Below are 18,578 nucleotides of genomic sequence, written 5' to 3' on the forward strand. Positions count from 1 at the left end.
ATGTCTTGTCGTTAATGAGATACAGGGTGGTGAATGGTGAATTGTTTGTAGTGAAATCTATTTTTCTATCTCATACTAAGTAGCTTCTTTTATACCACTATATTATATTTGACAAACCATTAAAACATATTTTTTTATTAAAAAACTGTGGCGATGTCACCTACAGTAGCTGGATAAGGACAGTGAGGCCACATGAGAGTAGCTCTTTTGACTGAAGTTGCACTTTTTGCACTTGTAGTACGGTTCCAGCATTTCTTTTCGGCTTGGCATCATCGAAGATTATTTAATAGGATCATTTTTTCTTCCTGTTGGTCAGACGTTTTTTGCAGATCATTGGATCGGCCCCCTAGATCACCTGGACAAAATCCTATGGATTTTTATAAGTAGGGATCGCTCATTTACTCAACCCTGATACTAAACTCGGGAGATCTTTAAAATCGTATCATACAGGGCTCCGAGTTGTACTGTTTTTTCTTTATGTTTAACACATGTCTTTGCTTCTGATAAAATAATAAAACAAATAAGAAATTATTTTCGATTAATTACACATGAGGGTTGCTTACTTACAAAACAGAATTTTCCTGAAATACTGGATATTTATGAGGTTAGAATTTAATATTAACAGACACACACAGTTATGGTTAATCAATTTAAAGCTTTGTGATAAACTATAATTTTTGTTTTGTTTTGTGGGGCGTAAATAAACAAAGATGACGGTTTTCCGAAGGGCGAACACGCGACGTTTAATTGTCCAGGAGCGAAACAGGGAAACTCCAATTTGATTCCGCAAACTTCCAACGACTGGCCTTGCGATTAATTTATGATCAACGCAAAGGCCAGACGTATGGAATCATCAGTGTATTTTCCATTTATGATTGTTGCCTCAATGACTTTATTCATCACCTAATGTTACGCATCATGATGACAACTGATCTTACTTATAACTGCAAATTGTAAGGTGGTAATCCAGGTAATTCCAGTGAATTTAAAAACTTCGTGGGATAGTTGACTACGTCATCATGATCCGTAACGACTGATTTGAAGGAAACCAACAGTCCCAGAAGAAAAATCTGATTGCTCCCATTGGGTTCCTCGAGATCTTTAGTTTTTGCCCAGCCAATTATGATTATTGAACTGTTATATCTGGGAAAACACGCTGAATAAGTTCCTCTTTTGAGTCTGTATTCTGTTTGGAGTAGATCGATATAGAGGATGGATCAACATATTAGTTGGTTGTCGAACGTCAAATATGGTTGCGTTCAGAAATTTAATTTGTGACAAAACATGAAGGAGTTATCATATTTATTGCATCTTTTAAATATTTTCTGGACTTTCACATATAATACAAGACTAAAATTAGTCAAATCGGTCCAGCCGTTCTCTAGTTTTAGGACAGCAATGCATGTACATACAGGGTGCCCCACAACGAGTTAAAACTATCCGTATATGGCAAAATACTTATAGTAAAATCATGAAAATTTCTACGGTTTGGTTTTCGTATACGATATTTTTAACTAAAATGGCCGACTTCCGATTCTACCGGAAGTCAATTGTAACTTTTTGAGTTATTAATTTTTTTGTAAAACATAAAATAACAAAGTTACAGTCGACTTCCGGTTTTTTGAAAATATTTCAGTTAAAAAGATCGTATCCGAAAACGCAAACGTAGAAATTTTCATGTCAACTATTTTGTCTTATATAGATAGTTTTAACTCGTCGTGGGACACCCTGTATATGGTAACAATGAAAATATAAAGAAGAGAACAGAGAATACTTTGGAAATTTCCTGTATGGTAATACCAATATTTTTAGAATATGTTTTGATTGTAGGGTTTACTAGCGATCTTAAGAAAACTGCGTACGGCTCCAGAAAAAGAACTTAGATTGCTGCTTCTTGGATTGGATAATGCTGGTAAAACTACAATTTTAAAAACTTTAGCTTCGGAAGATATCAGCAACGTCACACCAACTGCGGGTTTCAATATAAAATCTGTGAATACCGACGGATTTAAACTAAATGTCTGGGATATTGGTGGACAAAGGAAGATAAGACCGTATTGGAAAAATTACTTTGAAAATACTGATGCATTGGTAAACACGCGGCTCATTAGCTCGCTGTATTATTTAAATATAAAATATCGTATCATTATTTTCAGATATATGTGGTAGATTCCGCCGATAAATTACGCCTCGAAGAGACGGGAATAGAACTTTACGAACTACTTAGTGATGATAAACTTCAAGATGTTCCGCTGCTGGTTTATGCTAATAAACAAGATCTTCCCGAATCATTAACAGCCGCCGAAATTGCTCGAACTTTGGGGCTGCCTACAATCAAGGATAGATCTTGGCAAATTCAAGCTTGCACAGCCATTCAAGGAATCGGAGTCCGAGACGGAATGGAATGGGTTTGTAAAAATATCAAAAAGAAGTGAAAATAATTAATCTACAACAGCAGCTTAGTAAATGAATAAAAATGCAATGTCGAAAGTTACTTTTATATTTAATAAATACAAGCGTAAGTCTCAGTGAAATGAGTTTTCTTTTATCAAACCTCCATTCACCTATAATTTGTTATTATGTTCTGTGTGGAAAAAAAAACATAAAATAGGTCGATTTTCATTCTTAAATCGGCAATTTACAGTGTGACAATATTTATTATCCACCTTCAGCACCCCCTAGAAAATTTTAAATTAAAATGAGGTCGTGTGGCACCTTGTTAGAAAAGGATTTTAGTCCTTTGTTCAGAAGTATAAAGTTTTTTAAATTTGGTGCAATCATAACTAAAGAAAACATTTTCAAAGACCTTTTCTTTCGTTATCCTAATTTTCCAATCATGAATATTGAAATAATTTAGATTTTAAATAACTCCATAAGAATTAATCGAGATGAGTCGAATCGGGGGATCTAGTCGGCTATTAGATCGTTCCACGACTTATCATTAACTGTGTTCTCAAAAAAGTAAGTGCCTATAATTTTATTGTTAATGATACCAGCCCAAACGTTCCAGCGAGGCTTTTCTCTGTTCTGTTTATTAACTTTTCCGTTTAAGTGAAAATAAATGAATTAACATTGATTTTGGCTGGGGATTTCAATGTTAATTTCGCGAAAAAATGAATCGTTACCATTAATAACATTCTTCCAAGCAAAATTTCAACTGGAAATGAACAACAATCAAGTGAGAAACTTCTATCATTGAGAGTTGCGATGAGATCCCGGTTCTTTTTCATTAAATTACCTCTGTTAATGAGACTTTGTTAAATGAGATCTGAATTCTAAGACTTTTTCGATGTTTACCTCTATAATTAAGACTCTGTAGCTCAATTACCTGTATAGGTGAGACGAATTAATCAGGTTTCAACTCAATTTGACGTGTTTGTTTACATACATTTCGCGTCGTCTTTCGCGCATGTTTTGTTTGTCAGTACTATATCAGGTTTTGACCTGAGAACAAGTGAATAAAAGTTTACAAAATGTTCAAACGTAAATATAAAACTTTATCAGTATCTTACAACTTTTATCAGATTATGATTGTGGAAAGTCGTAGGGAAAATAACAAACCAAAGTCAACCCTGTGTAGAATTATTAATAATTCGGTCTCGGTGGAATGGAAGCTTTAGAAACTTTTCACAAATATTTCGAAATGTCAAATATTGATAATTCTAATATTTTTGATCAAATTTATTTTATCGATAAACTGCAACTAAATAAATTGCAACTAGCAATCAAGTACAAACAACCATTACGAGGCAATACATTATGTATGTACCTGGAAACCTGGAAAACTGGATGATTGGAAACCCTCAATAATTGGTACATATGAATTGATCCCTTTAATCCCAATTAACCACGTTTCACTGTATTTCCGAAGTCACCGATAAAAATAATTTATGCATGTAACTTATACGAGGGCTGCTACTTAAGTTTTGAGATATGGTAACACTGATGTGAATATGTCAAATCTGACATTGTCATTATAAAATTTGACATTTTTGATAGTGAACCTATCCAGAACGTGTTGTCATACGAGTGTTTACAGATACTTAAAATATTATCTAATCAAAAAATGGAATTAAATCGCAATGATTTCCTATGACTTTCGATGTGGATTAATTCAACAGCAGTGAGTCGATCAATAGGCCAAGTATTCAAGCATTTCTCCTCCGAATTCTTTAATGCAACACCGATTTATTTGAAATTTTGACAGAGGATAGGTGTGTATTCAAAAAGCGAGGTCTACATGGTGCCCCCCTTTTCGTGCGTGGAAAATTTTACAACGAAAATAACCCCAGAAATCGAAAAATCAGCAAATTTAAAGTAAAAAATGTCATATAAAGTTTTTTCGCCAGATCAATTGTTTTTGAGTTATTCGCGATTCAAAAGTACGATTTTTCGTCCAAAAAACCGCATTTTTCAAGAATTTTTTACGTATAACTCTATAATGATGCATTTTATCTAAAAAAGTGTGATTAACAAAAATGAAGATTATAAAAAAACAAAGATACTAAGATATATTTTAAGATCTTAATGTTCTACCTAAAGCAAGTTATAAACACTTGAATAGCTTTTGTTTTACATAATTAAGCATTTAAACTCAAATAACGGGAAAAGGGTAAATTTTTCAACAAAAAGTCAGAGAATACTTTTCAAAGAACTTAAAAAAACCTTTCAAATAACTACTGATAAAAGTCGTTTCGACAGAATTTTCATTGGGGTATGATGTAAATTAGTTAAAGTTGAAAAAATTAGTTAGAAATGCATAGTTTTGAAAAAAATGAGCATTAAATAATACTTTTTTTTCGATTTTTCAAAAAAATTTTTTTGCTCATTTTATCTCCATTACTATAAGAGATACAAAAACAAATAAACAGTCAAATTAAAGCATTTTTTTGTGACGATTATTTTGCTTGTTTTATTTCTTTTGAGGCATAAAAATTGATGAAGCTATAACCAAATTAATCTGTCATTATAGTGCGAGGATTACTTATCCACAGCCCTTTGACCCTTTATTAATAAATTGTGGAAGATCTCAACATACATAGGCTTGTGGCCCTGAAAATTACCTTCAAAATGGTTTTTTGTAAGATGTGATAACTCCATTAATGAAAAATGTATAATCAAAATATTGAATGTAATTGAGCACAACTTTTTTATTATATTTTTGGTAAAGGGGTGGCTCTTTGTCAGAGTGTTTAATTTTTTATCAAAGGGGTGGTTCTTAAGGGTTGACAGGGTATAGACAATTAAAAATTACTCCAAGTAGACACAAGAAACTTTAATACCAAAAAGAATGCAAAATCTAATAATTGGCAGTCATTAGATTTATTTTTATTTCATTCTCTGCAAAGGGGTTGTTTTTAAGGGTGGAATAATAAAAATTAATAATCAATTAAATTTTATTAAAATGCTACGTAGTTTTTGAAGATTTTTAAGGGTTGATACTTCAAAATATATAAATTGTCTATTATACAATATGTTAAGATATTTATGCTGCATAAATGAAAAACATTTAAATTGAAAAAAAGTAGAAAAATAAGGGGTAGTTTGCACCTCTTAAAAACAATTTGCACACCTTGCGAGCATGTAGATCTTGATATGGAGGGCAAGATGATTCAAAATTTTCAGGAAAAACGGAACTGCTTTAAAGAATTCGGAGGTTTGACACCTTTTTAGAGCTTGAATGCCTGCACTACAACTCGCTTCGACTATTGGTGATGAAGCACCACCTCGAGCTACCGTGTTTCGCTGGTTTTCTAAATTCAATCGTGGCATTTCGCTACAGAATGAATGTCGTGAAGGTCGTCCAAAATGGCAGTTTTGCCAGAAAACATCAACGCCGTGCGTAAACTGATATTGCAAATCGCCATGTGAGATATCCTAGGATTCAGGCATACTTGGACATTAGTTCCACTTGCTTAAGGCCGCTTGCAATTCCTTGAAATATCAAAATATTACATTGACGAATATTGCATGCTCTTTGACATTATGCAGGTCTCTTCCCATTGCATCATGATTGCTACTAATCAAAATTCCAAATTAAACATTTTCCTAACCTCAAACTAGAAGAAAGTGGCCAGTGGTTCACTGGCAATGATTATTTCTGCCTATACTTTGCTTTTGGAGTCTGATGGACAGATTAGCTAGAGAATTAGACTAGAAAACATCGAAAAATTAGTTGAGAATTGATGAAGAAACATTTGAAAAAGTCCTAACGAAAATGAAAAGTAATATTGGCAGGTTAGAAATTTATTTGCGCATGCTTTTAAACAAGAAATATTGTATCTTGCATTGCATTGTACGTTGTCTTGCATCATGCGAAACGGCCTTCACATTCAATATTGCAAGAACATTTGACTGTCAAAAAGATTAGTTCGCGTTGGATACCGTATAAGAAAAAAACCTGAAGCTGCTGCCTAAACATTAACTTCAAATGATTGGGGGTAATTTTTGAAAAAAATCCAATCCATAAATCGTCTGAAAAGATCTCTTGGACTTGTCTGTAATGATGAAGGTGTAGCTGTTGCTCTCTCCAAGTACTTGAAGAAGACGTTTTTGTTTGTCTTGCCACATTCCTAATCGAATTTTCTTTATTATTGGCTCTTGTTGTTCTCGGCCTACCAGAATTTATTTTGTTGCTGTGTAAAATTCAAAGTTAAATAATTATGGGTATTCAGCTGTTGGGGGCCTTAGTCTGAAACAAACACAAGTTTGAGTTAACATACATGATCATCAAATTGTTGTTTGTTTCATACTAAGACCTCCAATAGCTCAGTCTCTACTTATTTAACTTTAGAAACCAAGATTTTTGTGAAACGTTACAAGAAACGAAAGCCATCAGTCCCAATTTTTTTAAACTTATCCGTTTTATCTGTTGAGATATTTAATTATTTCAAGGCAGTGGAAGATTTTATTATATTATATTTTATTACTTAATTTTTCAAAATTTGAAGAGCAACTTACATACAATCATGTTATTATGACAACGATCATAGAAAAATAAAAAGATTCTGATTGACATTTCAACATTATCGATGGGGTTTCATTTAAGCGACAAAAAATTTTCAATTCACATAATAATTACTAATTAATCAAATCAAAATATTCCGAAAACTGTACAGTACAGACAGTATCGAGTTTTATCAACCTTTTTGGTGTAAAATTAAATCATGTTTAAGCTCATTTGAAACTTTGTTTAATAAATCTAACAATGAAAAAGTTATGCTCAATACTACTTGGTTAGAACAGTGTAACTAACGCCCTCTATGAGAATCAGACATAAAAACAAATTCATTGGATGTATCAGCTACCAAAACATATTTATATTAAATTTTGATACAATGTTGCCAGTAGTTGCGGCAAAATCGTGAAAAATGTGTATAATTAATTTTTCTTCAATGCCTTATGACGTTAGGAAAATTTTTTATTGAGCAAACCACAAACATGTGTTCTATCTATCCTAGAGACGGGATCACCTTTTTTTGAAACACCCTTTATACAAATAAATGTATATTATATCACCACCGACCGTACTATAAACGAAGAAAACTGGGTGAAAGTGAAAAAAGTAGAATCAAGAGAAAGCATTATTCTGCATGAGAGTATAAAACTTTCAGTATTAAAATGAACGCCATAACGAAAAAACCTCTACGAGGAAAATTTGGTGAAATTACTGATAACCAATTAGGTATAAAAAACGCCCTTTGGGAATTTAATCCCGGAAAATGTTTGTTGCCTGAATTTTTTGAAAACTACACACAGCAAATATTGAACATCCCCATAAGGGATGACGACGTTTGGCTTATAAGCTATCCCCGAACAGGTAAGTATATATCTATATACATTCTATTATTTGTCTACGTTGCGAGGTCTGGCTATTAAATAACGAGAATACTCCCCTTCAATATATTTCCCTCCCCTCGATACACATCTTTCCATACATATTTTCCATTGATCGAAACAGTCTTCTTTGGTGATGGCTTTTAGGAGCTCTGTCGTTTTTTGCTTTACCGCTTCCATAGACTCAAATCGGGTCCATTTCGAAGCAGATCTTTTTCTATCCTTTCAAGGAAATCTAAACAGACGCAAGAGCTTTTGGTCAGGAGTCAGATTTTTTGGCACCAACTTCGCACAGACTTTTGTCATTCTAATCGTTTCTTTATCGGTGTTTACAGCCTCGGCAATCATCCGGATGCTCATTCGACGATCTGCACGCACAATTTGGTTGATTTTGGTCACTGTTTCCGGAGTTGAAACAGTCGCAGCGCGACCTGGGCGCTGGTCATCTTCAGTGCTCTCTCGGCCATCACTACAGCGCTTAAGCCACTCAAAAGCACGCACACCAGATAGAGAATTGTCCCCATACGCTTCTTGCAACAATTTATAGCACTCAGTCGTTTCAAACCGCTACTGCAAAAATACTATAATAGTCACGGAAACGTGTTTTTAGGACGTGCATAGACAAGTTATCTAGATACCCAACGCACTACTAGTTTCTTACCACTTCCGTCTATGACGCCCTCTAGGCGCGAAGTCTCGTTATTTAATAACCAGACCTCGTATAACAATGTGCCGCAAATAGTATGTGAAATATTGGGGATTTTCAACCCTTTCATATTATAGTTTATTTGAAAATGCATGCGGTTTGGGGATATATATATTTTTTTTAAATCAAGGGATGACGTATATTATGTTACTGGCATATAATGAGAAACACTAAAATTTGGACTTTGTAACATAAACTACTATTTTTTTATAGTAAACTATTTTAATACTTTGTCCAAAGGGTCCACATGGTGCCAAGAAATGATATGGCTGCTATGTCATAATTTGGATTTTGAAAGAGCTCAATCCACTATACAGCAATTACGTGCACCTTTAATCGAGTAAGTAGTAGTAAAATTTAATGTAAGTACCTAATGGTGGGTATACACTTGCAACGATACACTCGAACTCGAACGAACCAAACGAGCCGCGCGTGCTGTATCTTGTCAGCACGTTGCGCCGAACAGAACAGAACGCCTAAAACATTTTCGGAGGTTTATCGGTAAACGGGACTAGCTCAAATAATTTATTTGGTCGCCACTTTTGAACGTTCGTTGCTTTTTTGGTATTTATTTTGTGCGTAGCTACGGAGTAGAGCAGAAAAAAGTTTATTGATAAGTTTGAAAGACAGGAGTGGAAAGAAGGATTGGTAAAGATACAGAAGCTCCAATTCATTATCCTCCTCGGTCATGCGATTTTAATCCCTTGGATTGGTCGTATCTTAAAGAAAATGTTTATGTTACAGAGGTAAATTCACCTCAATAATTGAAAGACAGAATTCAACTTCACTTTAATGACCTCATAGCTGACTCCCAAATCTTTAGGAGCTTAATGGATTTTTTACAAAAAAGAATAAAAAAAAAACTCCAATTGAATGCTAAAAAATGTGTATAATTTACAAACCCCAAATATTTTTCAGTTTTCTATCTATCCTAGAGACGGGATCACCTTTTTTTGAAACACCCTGTATAAATATGTTAGTATCACTCTTATATTTAAAATTGAGGAATCAAGTCTTTGTACAAGAATTATATTAGTTTCCAGAAGTTTGGCTAATAAGTATTGAAAAAATAGTTAGTAAATTCATGCAATTCAATATATAGTTTAATAAGGTTTTAAATCTGATTTAAATAGTTTGAACTACGCTAAAAAAGTATGTCGAAACCAACGTGAAAGTGAATATTAAATCTAGAGACTGACGATTATAGTAAAAAATTCCAAACATTCAAATGTGTTGGTTACGTACCAATTATTATATTGGTACAATCCATCACATAACGACCATGATCGTTGTGGTAGCGGCGAGAATGTCACTTATGACAACATGACTAACGTTTACAATTATCATGAGGTTTGTTCTTGATCGCTCCACTGGCAGAACTAGTTCAGGAAGTGTACACTGGAGCGTTCTTTGTAGCAGAACCAGCGCTAGTGTCGCTGTTCTTAGTAGCAGTGCAAGAGAACTAGTTCAGCCAGTTCACTGTACTAGTTGCACTACATCTTCTGGAAACGGTTTCACTACATCTTCGTCATCGAACGAATGTAAAATATCAAAAAGTACTAAATCATTTTCCATTATCCATTATTGTAAATACTACAAGGTCTGAATCACATCAAATAACCTCAAATGTAGTTACACTACATTGCAAATTGCATTAGAAAAGTACCCGTAAACTTCAATGCAATTAATTATAAAAATTATTTAGATTGACTAGCTGGCTGCTTTTTATGGTCGAGTGTAATGAAAAAGAAGAATTGACGTTCCTATTTTTGCCGTTAACGGTTAGTATACAAAACGTCAAATTTAAGTAACAAAAATGTTTTACAATATAGATATAGAAGTTGTTTTAACTAAAAATAGTGAAATAAAAAGAAAAACAATCATAGATTTAGTTGAAAAATATTTAATGCAAATTATTGTTAGACCAAATAGTGTGATAACTGTTAGAGGGGAAGAAAATATTTGTTTCTATAAAGATGTAGACACTATTATTGTAGGAGAAATCCCAAACTATGATAAGTCTTTTGTGGATTTCAGTAACTTGAATATTAATTGGTTTGTGTATAAATTAAACACAGAAGAACCCTTTCATCAAAACGAAGAGGATGGAAATGATGGAGAAATCACTATATCTACACAGTTAATCCTTCCATCTGCATGTCTCCTGAATATGTGGGAAAATTTGTTTTATGATAACGATATTAAACAAAACTTATTAAAATATGCTCAAACCATGATGGAATTTTCAGATAAAGGTGTTGATAATAATATAATTAGCTGTAATAGGGTGATTTTACTCCATGGTCCTCCAGGTACTGGTAAAACTTCACTTTGTAAGGCGTTAGCACAAAAACTCACAATTAGAATGGGAAAAAGATTTGGATCTGGTATACTAATGGAAATCAACAGCCACAGTTTATTTTCAAAATGGTTCTCTGAAAGTGGGAAATTAGTGAATAAAGTATTTTCTAGAATAAATGATATTATACAAAATAAGAATATTTTAGTGTGTGTGCTACTTGATGAAGTGGAATCGTTAGCGCATGCTAGAAATCAGTGTCTATCGGGTGTTGAACCATCAGATTCAATAAGGGTTGTTAATGCTCTTCTGACTCAGATAGATCAGATTAAAAGAAACTCGAATGTCTTAATCTTCGCCACTTCCAATATCACTGAAACAATTGATTTAGCATTTATTGATAGAGCTGACATCAAACAATTTCTAAACAACCCTTCCGTACATGCAATTTACAAAGTTTATTATACTTGCATCAATGAACTAATTAAAGTGGATGTTATCAAGAATGGAATGCTGGATCCTATTGAATACATTATCAATAATGCTAAATCACCTTCAACAGAAACAAATAAATTATTGGATATATGTGAAAAAAGTCTGGGATTAAGTGGAAGGTCTCTGAGGAAAATACCATTTTTAGCTCATGCTTTATATTTAGAATCATCAAGCTCTCTCCAAGAATTTTTGGGTGCTATGGAACAAGCGGTGATCAAAGAAATTTCAGAAAGGAAACATTTGAAAAGACTCGAATAAAATAAAGTTGATATTTTTTTCCTGTGAATTAATGTAAGGTAGGTGACTCAAATAAGGTCGTGTTAACGTTTGATGTTTTTTCATAAAACTGGCTTTTGAATTGAAAAATGAAAATATAATTCTTAATGTCAATTAAATCACGTATAAACTATACGACTTTCATTTTCACTGATATAGGGGAAAGAGGGGTAGTTCTGAATAAAATATATAAAAACTAGGTACATGGGTTGAACCGTATTGGAATTTTAAAAATTCTAGATGTTTCGGCTCCCACTTTGGAGCCTTTATCAAAAGGAGGGTGGGATAGGGTGGTTATTCGTTCATTGGTAAAAAGTGATCTGATTCTGTGATCACAATTTGCCTATTTCATGCACCCCTTTAATTGATTCTAAGGCTTTAATTTGCCTACTCCTTGGAATTTTACCGAGGAAATGAAAAGCTGAAACAAAAAAATATGAAATAGGAAATTAAAATGTTACACCTACCACTGCTGGTCTTCAGCTAACTGGGGAGCTAGTCGCTTGGACCTTGTAATTATGGGGGACCTATTTGGGGTTGAGGCGCGCATGGGAAGTATATTTTTGGCGGGAAGGGTATTAAATGTGTGGAGATCGGCTACTCGGGGGGTTCTTAGGAAAATTCCAAGTAGTAGGCAGATTGAGCCTTGGAATCAACCAGAAAAAAGGGGTGATTAGTTACATGGAGTAGGCAGATTAAGACTATAGAATTGGATCACTTTTTACCAATGAACGAATAAGTACCCTATCCCCACCTTTCTACTAATAATCGCTTAAGAATGGGAGCAGAAACGTCGAGGATTTTCAAAATTCCAACATGGTTCAACCCTTCAACCTAGTTTTTTATTCATAATCCTGACCGTAGAAATCCCCTCGAAAATTTTAAATAGAAAGGGGGTCGTGTAGTACCTTGTTGGAAAGGGATTTTAGTCCTCTGTTCAGCAATATGAAATTTTCCAAATTTGGTGCAATCATACTTGAGAAAATTGATTTGTAAAATGTAAAAGTTTGAAGTCTATATCACAAAACGTAGAATGAAGATAATAATGTGGCATAATATTTAGAATGTACTTTACAATTAAATTAAATGTTCAAAATGACCACCATTCACTCCTTGGTAATAACTGAGACGATTCTCATAAAACTTTTTGTATGGCCTCAGGGGTTATTTTGTTAATTTCTTCTGTCCACCATATTTTTATTAACAGAAAAATACGATTTTGAAGTTAGTCTTCCACCGTACAGTCCTTGTTTTGCACCCAGTTATTTCTTCTTATTCCGTCAGATCAAAAATAAATTGCGAGGTCTACACCTGAAGAAACGGTTGATGTATTTAAAACACAAGTTTTGGAGGTATCTCAATTGGAATGGAAAAAATGCTTCAACAATTGGTTCAAACACATGCAAAAGTGTATTGATCTTAATGAAGAATAGTTTGAGAACAATAAAATCATATCCAATTATAAATATTTATTTTTATTAGTTTATCTCAAAGCTTGAGTAGTTTGTACCTCAGTTGAAGAAGCAAATATTGACGAGCCGTGTAATTTGTTTCTAAAAATTATGGAGTAACATGTTATTATCTCAAAAAAGACATTATACACAGTATTAATTACACTAGCCGACAAGATTTTCGTAAAACAGGCCAGACTTTTATTTTTAAACTGGAAATACCCGTCCAATAATAGGAAAAATATTTATTAAGCCCTAACACGTACCAATTTTCAATAGCTTAATTATCCCTGTTTACATTAGCAGGTAGGTAGTTTTATAAAGGGGCGATTAACATCTGTAAATTTTAAGGGTAAGGGGTTCTCTGTTTATAGTGAAAAAAGTGATTATAAAGACAAAAATGTCGAGTCAAGCGCGCCGTCAAACCTTAGAGAAGTATTTCCCCATTGGAGTGATGCCAAATTGAAGGAAGGTTTTTTTATTTAACCACAAATAAGAAAATGACTAGACGATGACAATTTTGCAAAAAAGCTCACTAGACAGAAACTCAGAGTATGGAAGGCATTTGTTAGTGTAGTGATGGTACTTATTTTTGGACAACAATATGGATCCAAACTACCAACAGTTAGTTAATGAACTTCTAGACGTTTACAAATCCCTTGGTGCTCGAATGTCATTGAAAATTCATTTCCTCCATTCCCATCTGATATTTTTTGAAAATCTGGGAGCTGTCAGTGATGAGCAGGGTAAAAGGTTTTTGTTTTTATTATATGTGAGGCATGTTTATTAGGATGTATGCTATAAAAAATATCGTCAATATATACGATTCAAAAAACTTGAAATTACTTTTTTAATAAATATTAAATATATTATCAAATGAAGAACCTTAATTATTTTTTTCATATTTTCTTCCAGTTAAGGCAACGGGTTTTTTTATTAGGCCGTGGTTTAACGCCCCTTAATAACAAAAGAATTTCAATTCTAAGTATAAGAAATTTTTCGAAAAAAGACAATTAAAAAACAAAAAGCACTTTGCACGAGTTTGATGTTTATTCGATATCAGATATTTTCAAATCTAATAACTTATCATTCATTGGTATAACTTTTTATGTATCTTCGGTTAGTTCATCTATATTATAGTTACGTTTTCTTTTTCAGAACGTCAGTTGCTCTTTTCGAATACACTGAACAATTTAATCATGTATTCACAAACTCTGTAGATTACGTTCATAATTTACCTTCTCCAAGATGTATTAAAAGTCATCTTCCTTTAAAACTGCTTCCAGTAGGACTCCAAGAGATCAAACCTAAGGTATGACTGCATATAATTTTTCAAGTAATCAGGGATTTTAATTCTAGTAAATTCGAAGATTGGTCAGTTAGCAAGATCTCAAAGAATGGCGTGGAAGCGCTGTATAAAGATACATGATTTGTTCAGTTGATATAAGGAATTTTCGGAAACTATAACTCCGGTTTACGTAAATCATCTATCAGTTGATTGGAGATATTAACCCAGAACTAGATTTTGATCGTGGTTTCCGAAAGTCACCTCCAAAGTTCGGTAGAAATTTCCAAATTTAAAACATCCTCTAGTTAAATTTTGAGATGTGGCAACACTGATGTAAATATTTCAAATCTGACATTGCCGTCATAAAGTTTCATATTTTTAATGGTGAACGTGTTGTCATACGAGTGCCTTTTGAGCTGTTTACAGATAATGGAAACATTCATTTTGGTCAAAAAAACATGACTTTCGACGTGGATTAAATCAGTGTACCGAGAAACTTGCTTCGACTTTTATGGTGGTTCCACACGATACCGACTTCCTATAGAATTTTGTCTGTGGAAACTAGACAGTACAGACAAACGTCGGTGCGATCCAAAAGTCGGAGTATGCGTATTATCGTAGCTAAGAAGTTTAAATTGTATTTTCAAACGAAAAGTAATGAAAAGTCTGTACAGACATTCTATCCAAATCTTCGGATAAAATTTTTTACTCCGACTTCATAGTCTGCACAGATATCTGTACGAACAAAAGTCTGTATCGTGTGGACCCACCATTAGTGATTAAGCACCATCTCGAATTACCGTATTTCGCTGGTTGTTTTCTCAGTTCAATCGTGGACGCTACAAGGTAAATTTAGTGAAGGTCATTCAAAATCGGTTGTTGTGTAATACGAGGGTTGTTACGCAAGTTTTTAGATAAACAAATATTTACAATTGGATATGTCTTTATCGTTTTCGATTGGGACACCTCCAAAACATGTGATTTGAACGCATGTTTTGACTGTTTGAACTGATGTGTGAGAGTTCGCAGTGTCTTTCTTGAGAATGATTCGTTTTCTGCGATTGGTTTCCCTGATTTTGTCGAACATTTCTGGGAAACAACTGCTGGTGTACCATAATTGACCGTTATACGTTGAAACGTTGATGATATTTCCTTCGAATAAGGAATAATAATAAAAATAATGAAGTAATGCACTATCACACTATTAAACAGAGGTTGGAAGTTGGTCAATTAGAATCTGTTCAAACTTTATTTCCGCCTGCGCGGAAGAAACTGGTGACTCCTAACTGCAAAAAGGGTTGTAGTGCTGAACGTGGTTGCAAAAAAATTTTGTTCTTTAGCATGTACACCTTGCCAACGCCGGTCGTGCTCTAAAATTGAATCAGTCGAGTGCAACGTGTATCGTAAACTACGATTTTTTCTACTACTTTCGATTCAGCCATTATTCTGGACCAAAATAAGAAAAAATATGTCCAAATTTGCAAAAAGCTACTTTCAACTTAGAATTGTTCCGACAGCTAAATCAACTATAAGACAAATGAATTCAATCTGAGTCTACCTATCTGATGATTTACTAATGCTGAGGGATTTGATATTACTGACAGTTGAGGATTCATTTGATTTCAACGAAGCGACATGCGATACATTGACGTAATTTACATGCACTCAGAATGAAGATAAGGAAGAAGACAAACAAAAAGAAGAAGAAAAAGGACAAGAAGAATTTGAACGGGTGATTAAAACTTTTTTCAATTGAAATCGCTTTTATCTTTTCAATTTTTGCTAATTTCCATTATTTTGCAATAGTTTCAAAATAAAACAGACCCGTGGAATAGACGGAGAAACCACGTTAAAAAACGCGGTAAATACATTACCTCATAGGTGGCGTGGAAATATGCACATATCATGACGATTACAACTTTTTGAATCATTATATCTCAGAAACTCTTTGATCTTGAAAAAAATTTTTTCCATACACGGGAATGATGAGGAACTTCCAAATTCTATTTCTAATTATATTTTGAACAATTTTACTCATTTTCAGCTGGTGGGAATTCATGTAACTTCTAATGTCTAAATTGACCGGACTAATATTCTCAAAATTTTCCGAGGAGGAGCCGCGATGTCGCGGCCGCTTCAAACTATGTTGTTGGTCTTTTTTTTTTTTTCGATGATGAACGTCAAAATTACCGGATTTGTACTTGGAGAATCATCTTCAGCATCTACGAACGTTTAATGCATCTAAATAAATATCAACAATGCTGTTAGTTCCTTAAAACAATTGAGATTCTGATTAATTTATTTCAAAAATATCTTATTGATTCTTTAACAATTATATTTTATTTTCAGATTATTTATTGTCTAAGAGATCCAAAGGACACATGCGTTTCATTTTACTACCACGTGAAACTCCTACATAATTTCAACGTTGACTTCGAAACGTTCTGTGAACTTTTTACCAACGGCGCTGTTATCTACGGCGATCAAATTGAACACAGTTTGGAATTTTGGAATAAGAAAAATGAAGATAACATTTTTATTGTTCATTATGAAGATATGAAACTGGATACAAAAAAATTCATACGAAATTTAGCAGATTTTTTGGGAAAAAAAGTGTCCGATGCTGAAATCGAAGCATTAAACGATTTTCTACAATTTTCTAAAATGAGAAAAAATAGGAGCTGCAACTGTGAAGTTCTTGTTAATAAGAAAGGAGGAAAAGATTATTTTGACAAACTAGGATATCACTTTATAAGGAAAGGGGAAGTAGGAGATTGGAAAAATCACATGTCCAATGAAATTGTTAAGAAGTTTGACGATTGGATTAAGCAGAAAACTGTGGGAACCGACTTTATTACTCGTTAAAATATTACCTAATCTTACCTTTAATTTCTCCCTTCTTCTTTGCAAATACGAGGCTTGTTCATGAAATAAAGTTTCCAACGAATTTTCACGATAAAAAACATGTTTATTGGAATTGAATAAAACAAGTTTGTAAACCTTTTTTTTTACATAATCGCCGTTTAGATCAATGCATTTTTGCATACAAGATTAATTAAAACTTACCATTTCAGCTCTCCAGGGAAGAGATGGTTATCACTGGGATCCAAATATGGGCTTTAGGGGTTTGCGATACAGTATTTCATCCAAATCTGTTAATGAGATCAGTCGTGATACGTGGGGTGTGTGGACACGCGTTGTCATGGAGTCAGACTCTATTTATGAGCAAGTCTCTTCTCTTGTTTTGAATCGCGCATCCGACAGTAGTTATCCGCAACAATTGTTATACAGGTATTCATACAACAACTGTTTCCTGTTCTATCACTTTGCCCGCATACAGAATTTTCTTAAACTTGTTTCCACTGACGGGATTATTCTTTTGTGTATAGTGTTAGTAATGGATCCAGATCTTGTCCACAGTGAAGAAAAATTACTCGCCATACTTCATACAAAATCCACTTTGCACAATCCTGAGCATATCCTAAGCAGGTTTTTGAAATGTTGTGAATGCAGGGCTGACCGTTATCCTGCGATTTTCACCATTTTCATAATCACCTCGTCCGAAAACGTAAGAATGTTTTCATCAAATGAATGTCCATTGGAGGAACCTTTTTGGCATACAAAAAACGATTCACGGAGCGTAATTCGCACCTGGCGTGGGAATCAAATGGAATCTTCATCTTTCATGCCTACCAGGACAAGAATAAACGTTGTAGATAGCTCGACGGGGAGGGAATTGGGAGAAAGGGAACCAAGCTATCCGACAGTCTCGCTAAATCTCCTCTAACAGTGTTCTTAGCGTCATCAGCTTCCTATGAACATTATTTTATGGATAATCCTTGTTTATGTGAATATTTTTGTTTTTAATAAAAACTGTGAATAAAAATTGTGTAAAACGAATAATTTTTTCTTTACATTTATTTATCAAACCAATTGAATAGTCTGATATACATATTTCCAACCATCTCGGAAATATATGACGTTCTAAGTGACCATGACTCGAAATGAAAGATCTTATACAAGAAAATTGACAATTTACACAATCTCCATAACAAAAATGAATAACAATCTCTATTCTAATTGGTTAGGGAAACGAAAAAAGACATTTACAACTTAGGAACTAGTTTCATGGACAATTATGATGGATCTGCTAACGACTCATCAATGTTATCAAAGGAATAGCTGATCTGACACAAAGTATTGAGCAAATGACACTAATGTTGGAAA

General features: G+C 33.6%; 2 protein-coding genes across 4 annotated transcripts; both read left to right on the plus strand.

Annotated features, from left to right (window-relative positions):
- The first annotated feature begins 192 nt into the window (after window positions 1-192).
- LOC130447131 (ADP-ribosylation factor-like protein 3) lies at window positions 193-2,502 on the plus strand. The gene is made up of 3 exons (XM_056783788.1): window positions 193-237; window positions 1,831-2,091; window positions 2,157-2,502. Exons 1-3 carry the CDS (start codon window positions 193-195, stop codon window positions 2,433-2,435), a joined length of 585 nt encoding a protein of 194 aa, XP_056639766.1. The 3' UTR covers window positions 2,436-2,502.
- A 7,740-nt stretch (window positions 2,503-10,242) lies between these two features.
- On the plus strand, window positions 10,243-18,251 carry LOC130446331 (pachytene checkpoint protein 2 homolog). 3 transcript variants are annotated; one of them, XR_008910136.1, is made up of 3 exons: window positions 10,314-11,632; window positions 14,222-14,375; window positions 16,701-18,251. XR_008910136.1 is itself a non-coding variant. In XM_056782523.1 (2 exons), exons 1-2 carry the CDS (start codon window positions 10,270-10,272, stop codon window positions 17,214-17,216), a joined length of 570 nt encoding a protein of 189 aa, XP_056638501.1. In that variant the 5' UTR covers window positions 10,243-10,269; the 3' UTR covers window positions 17,217-18,251. The 3 variants fall into 3 exon arrangements, 2 of the variants coding, with proteins under 2 accessions (XP_056638501.1, XP_056638499.1); XM_056782523.1 differs by lacking the exon at window positions 14,222-14,375 and having other exon boundaries at window positions 10,243-10,323; XM_056782521.1 differs by lacking the exon at window positions 14,222-14,375 and having other exon boundaries at window positions 10,309-11,632.
- The last annotated feature ends 327 nt before the right edge of the window (window positions 18,252-18,578 follow it).

The sequence above is a fragment of the Diorhabda sublineata genome, chromosome 7, assembly GCF_026230105.1.
Source record: "Diorhabda sublineata isolate icDioSubl1.1 chromosome 7, icDioSubl1.1, whole genome shotgun sequence".
In the NCBI taxonomy this organism is placed as follows: domain Eukaryota; kingdom Metazoa; phylum Arthropoda; class Insecta; order Coleoptera; family Chrysomelidae; genus Diorhabda; species Diorhabda sublineata.

Bases quoted from the DNA above. Each gene is read 5' to 3' on its own strand.
- LOC130446331 (XM_056782521.1), top strand. From the start codon at position 10,359: ATGTTTTACAATATAGATATAGAAGTTGTTTTAACTAAAAATAGTGAA.
- LOC130447131 (XM_056783788.1), top strand. From the start codon at position 193: ATGAGAGTAGCTCTTTTGACTGAAGTTGCACTTTTTGCACTTGTA. The intron at 238-1,830 runs GTACGGTTCCAG...TTTTGATTGTAG, and splicing joins TTGCACTTTTTGCACTTGTA to GGTTTACTAGCGATCTTAAG. The intron at 2,092-2,156 runs GTAAACACGCGG...CATTATTTTCAG, and splicing joins TTGAAAATACTGATGCATTG to ATATATGTGGTAGATTCCGC.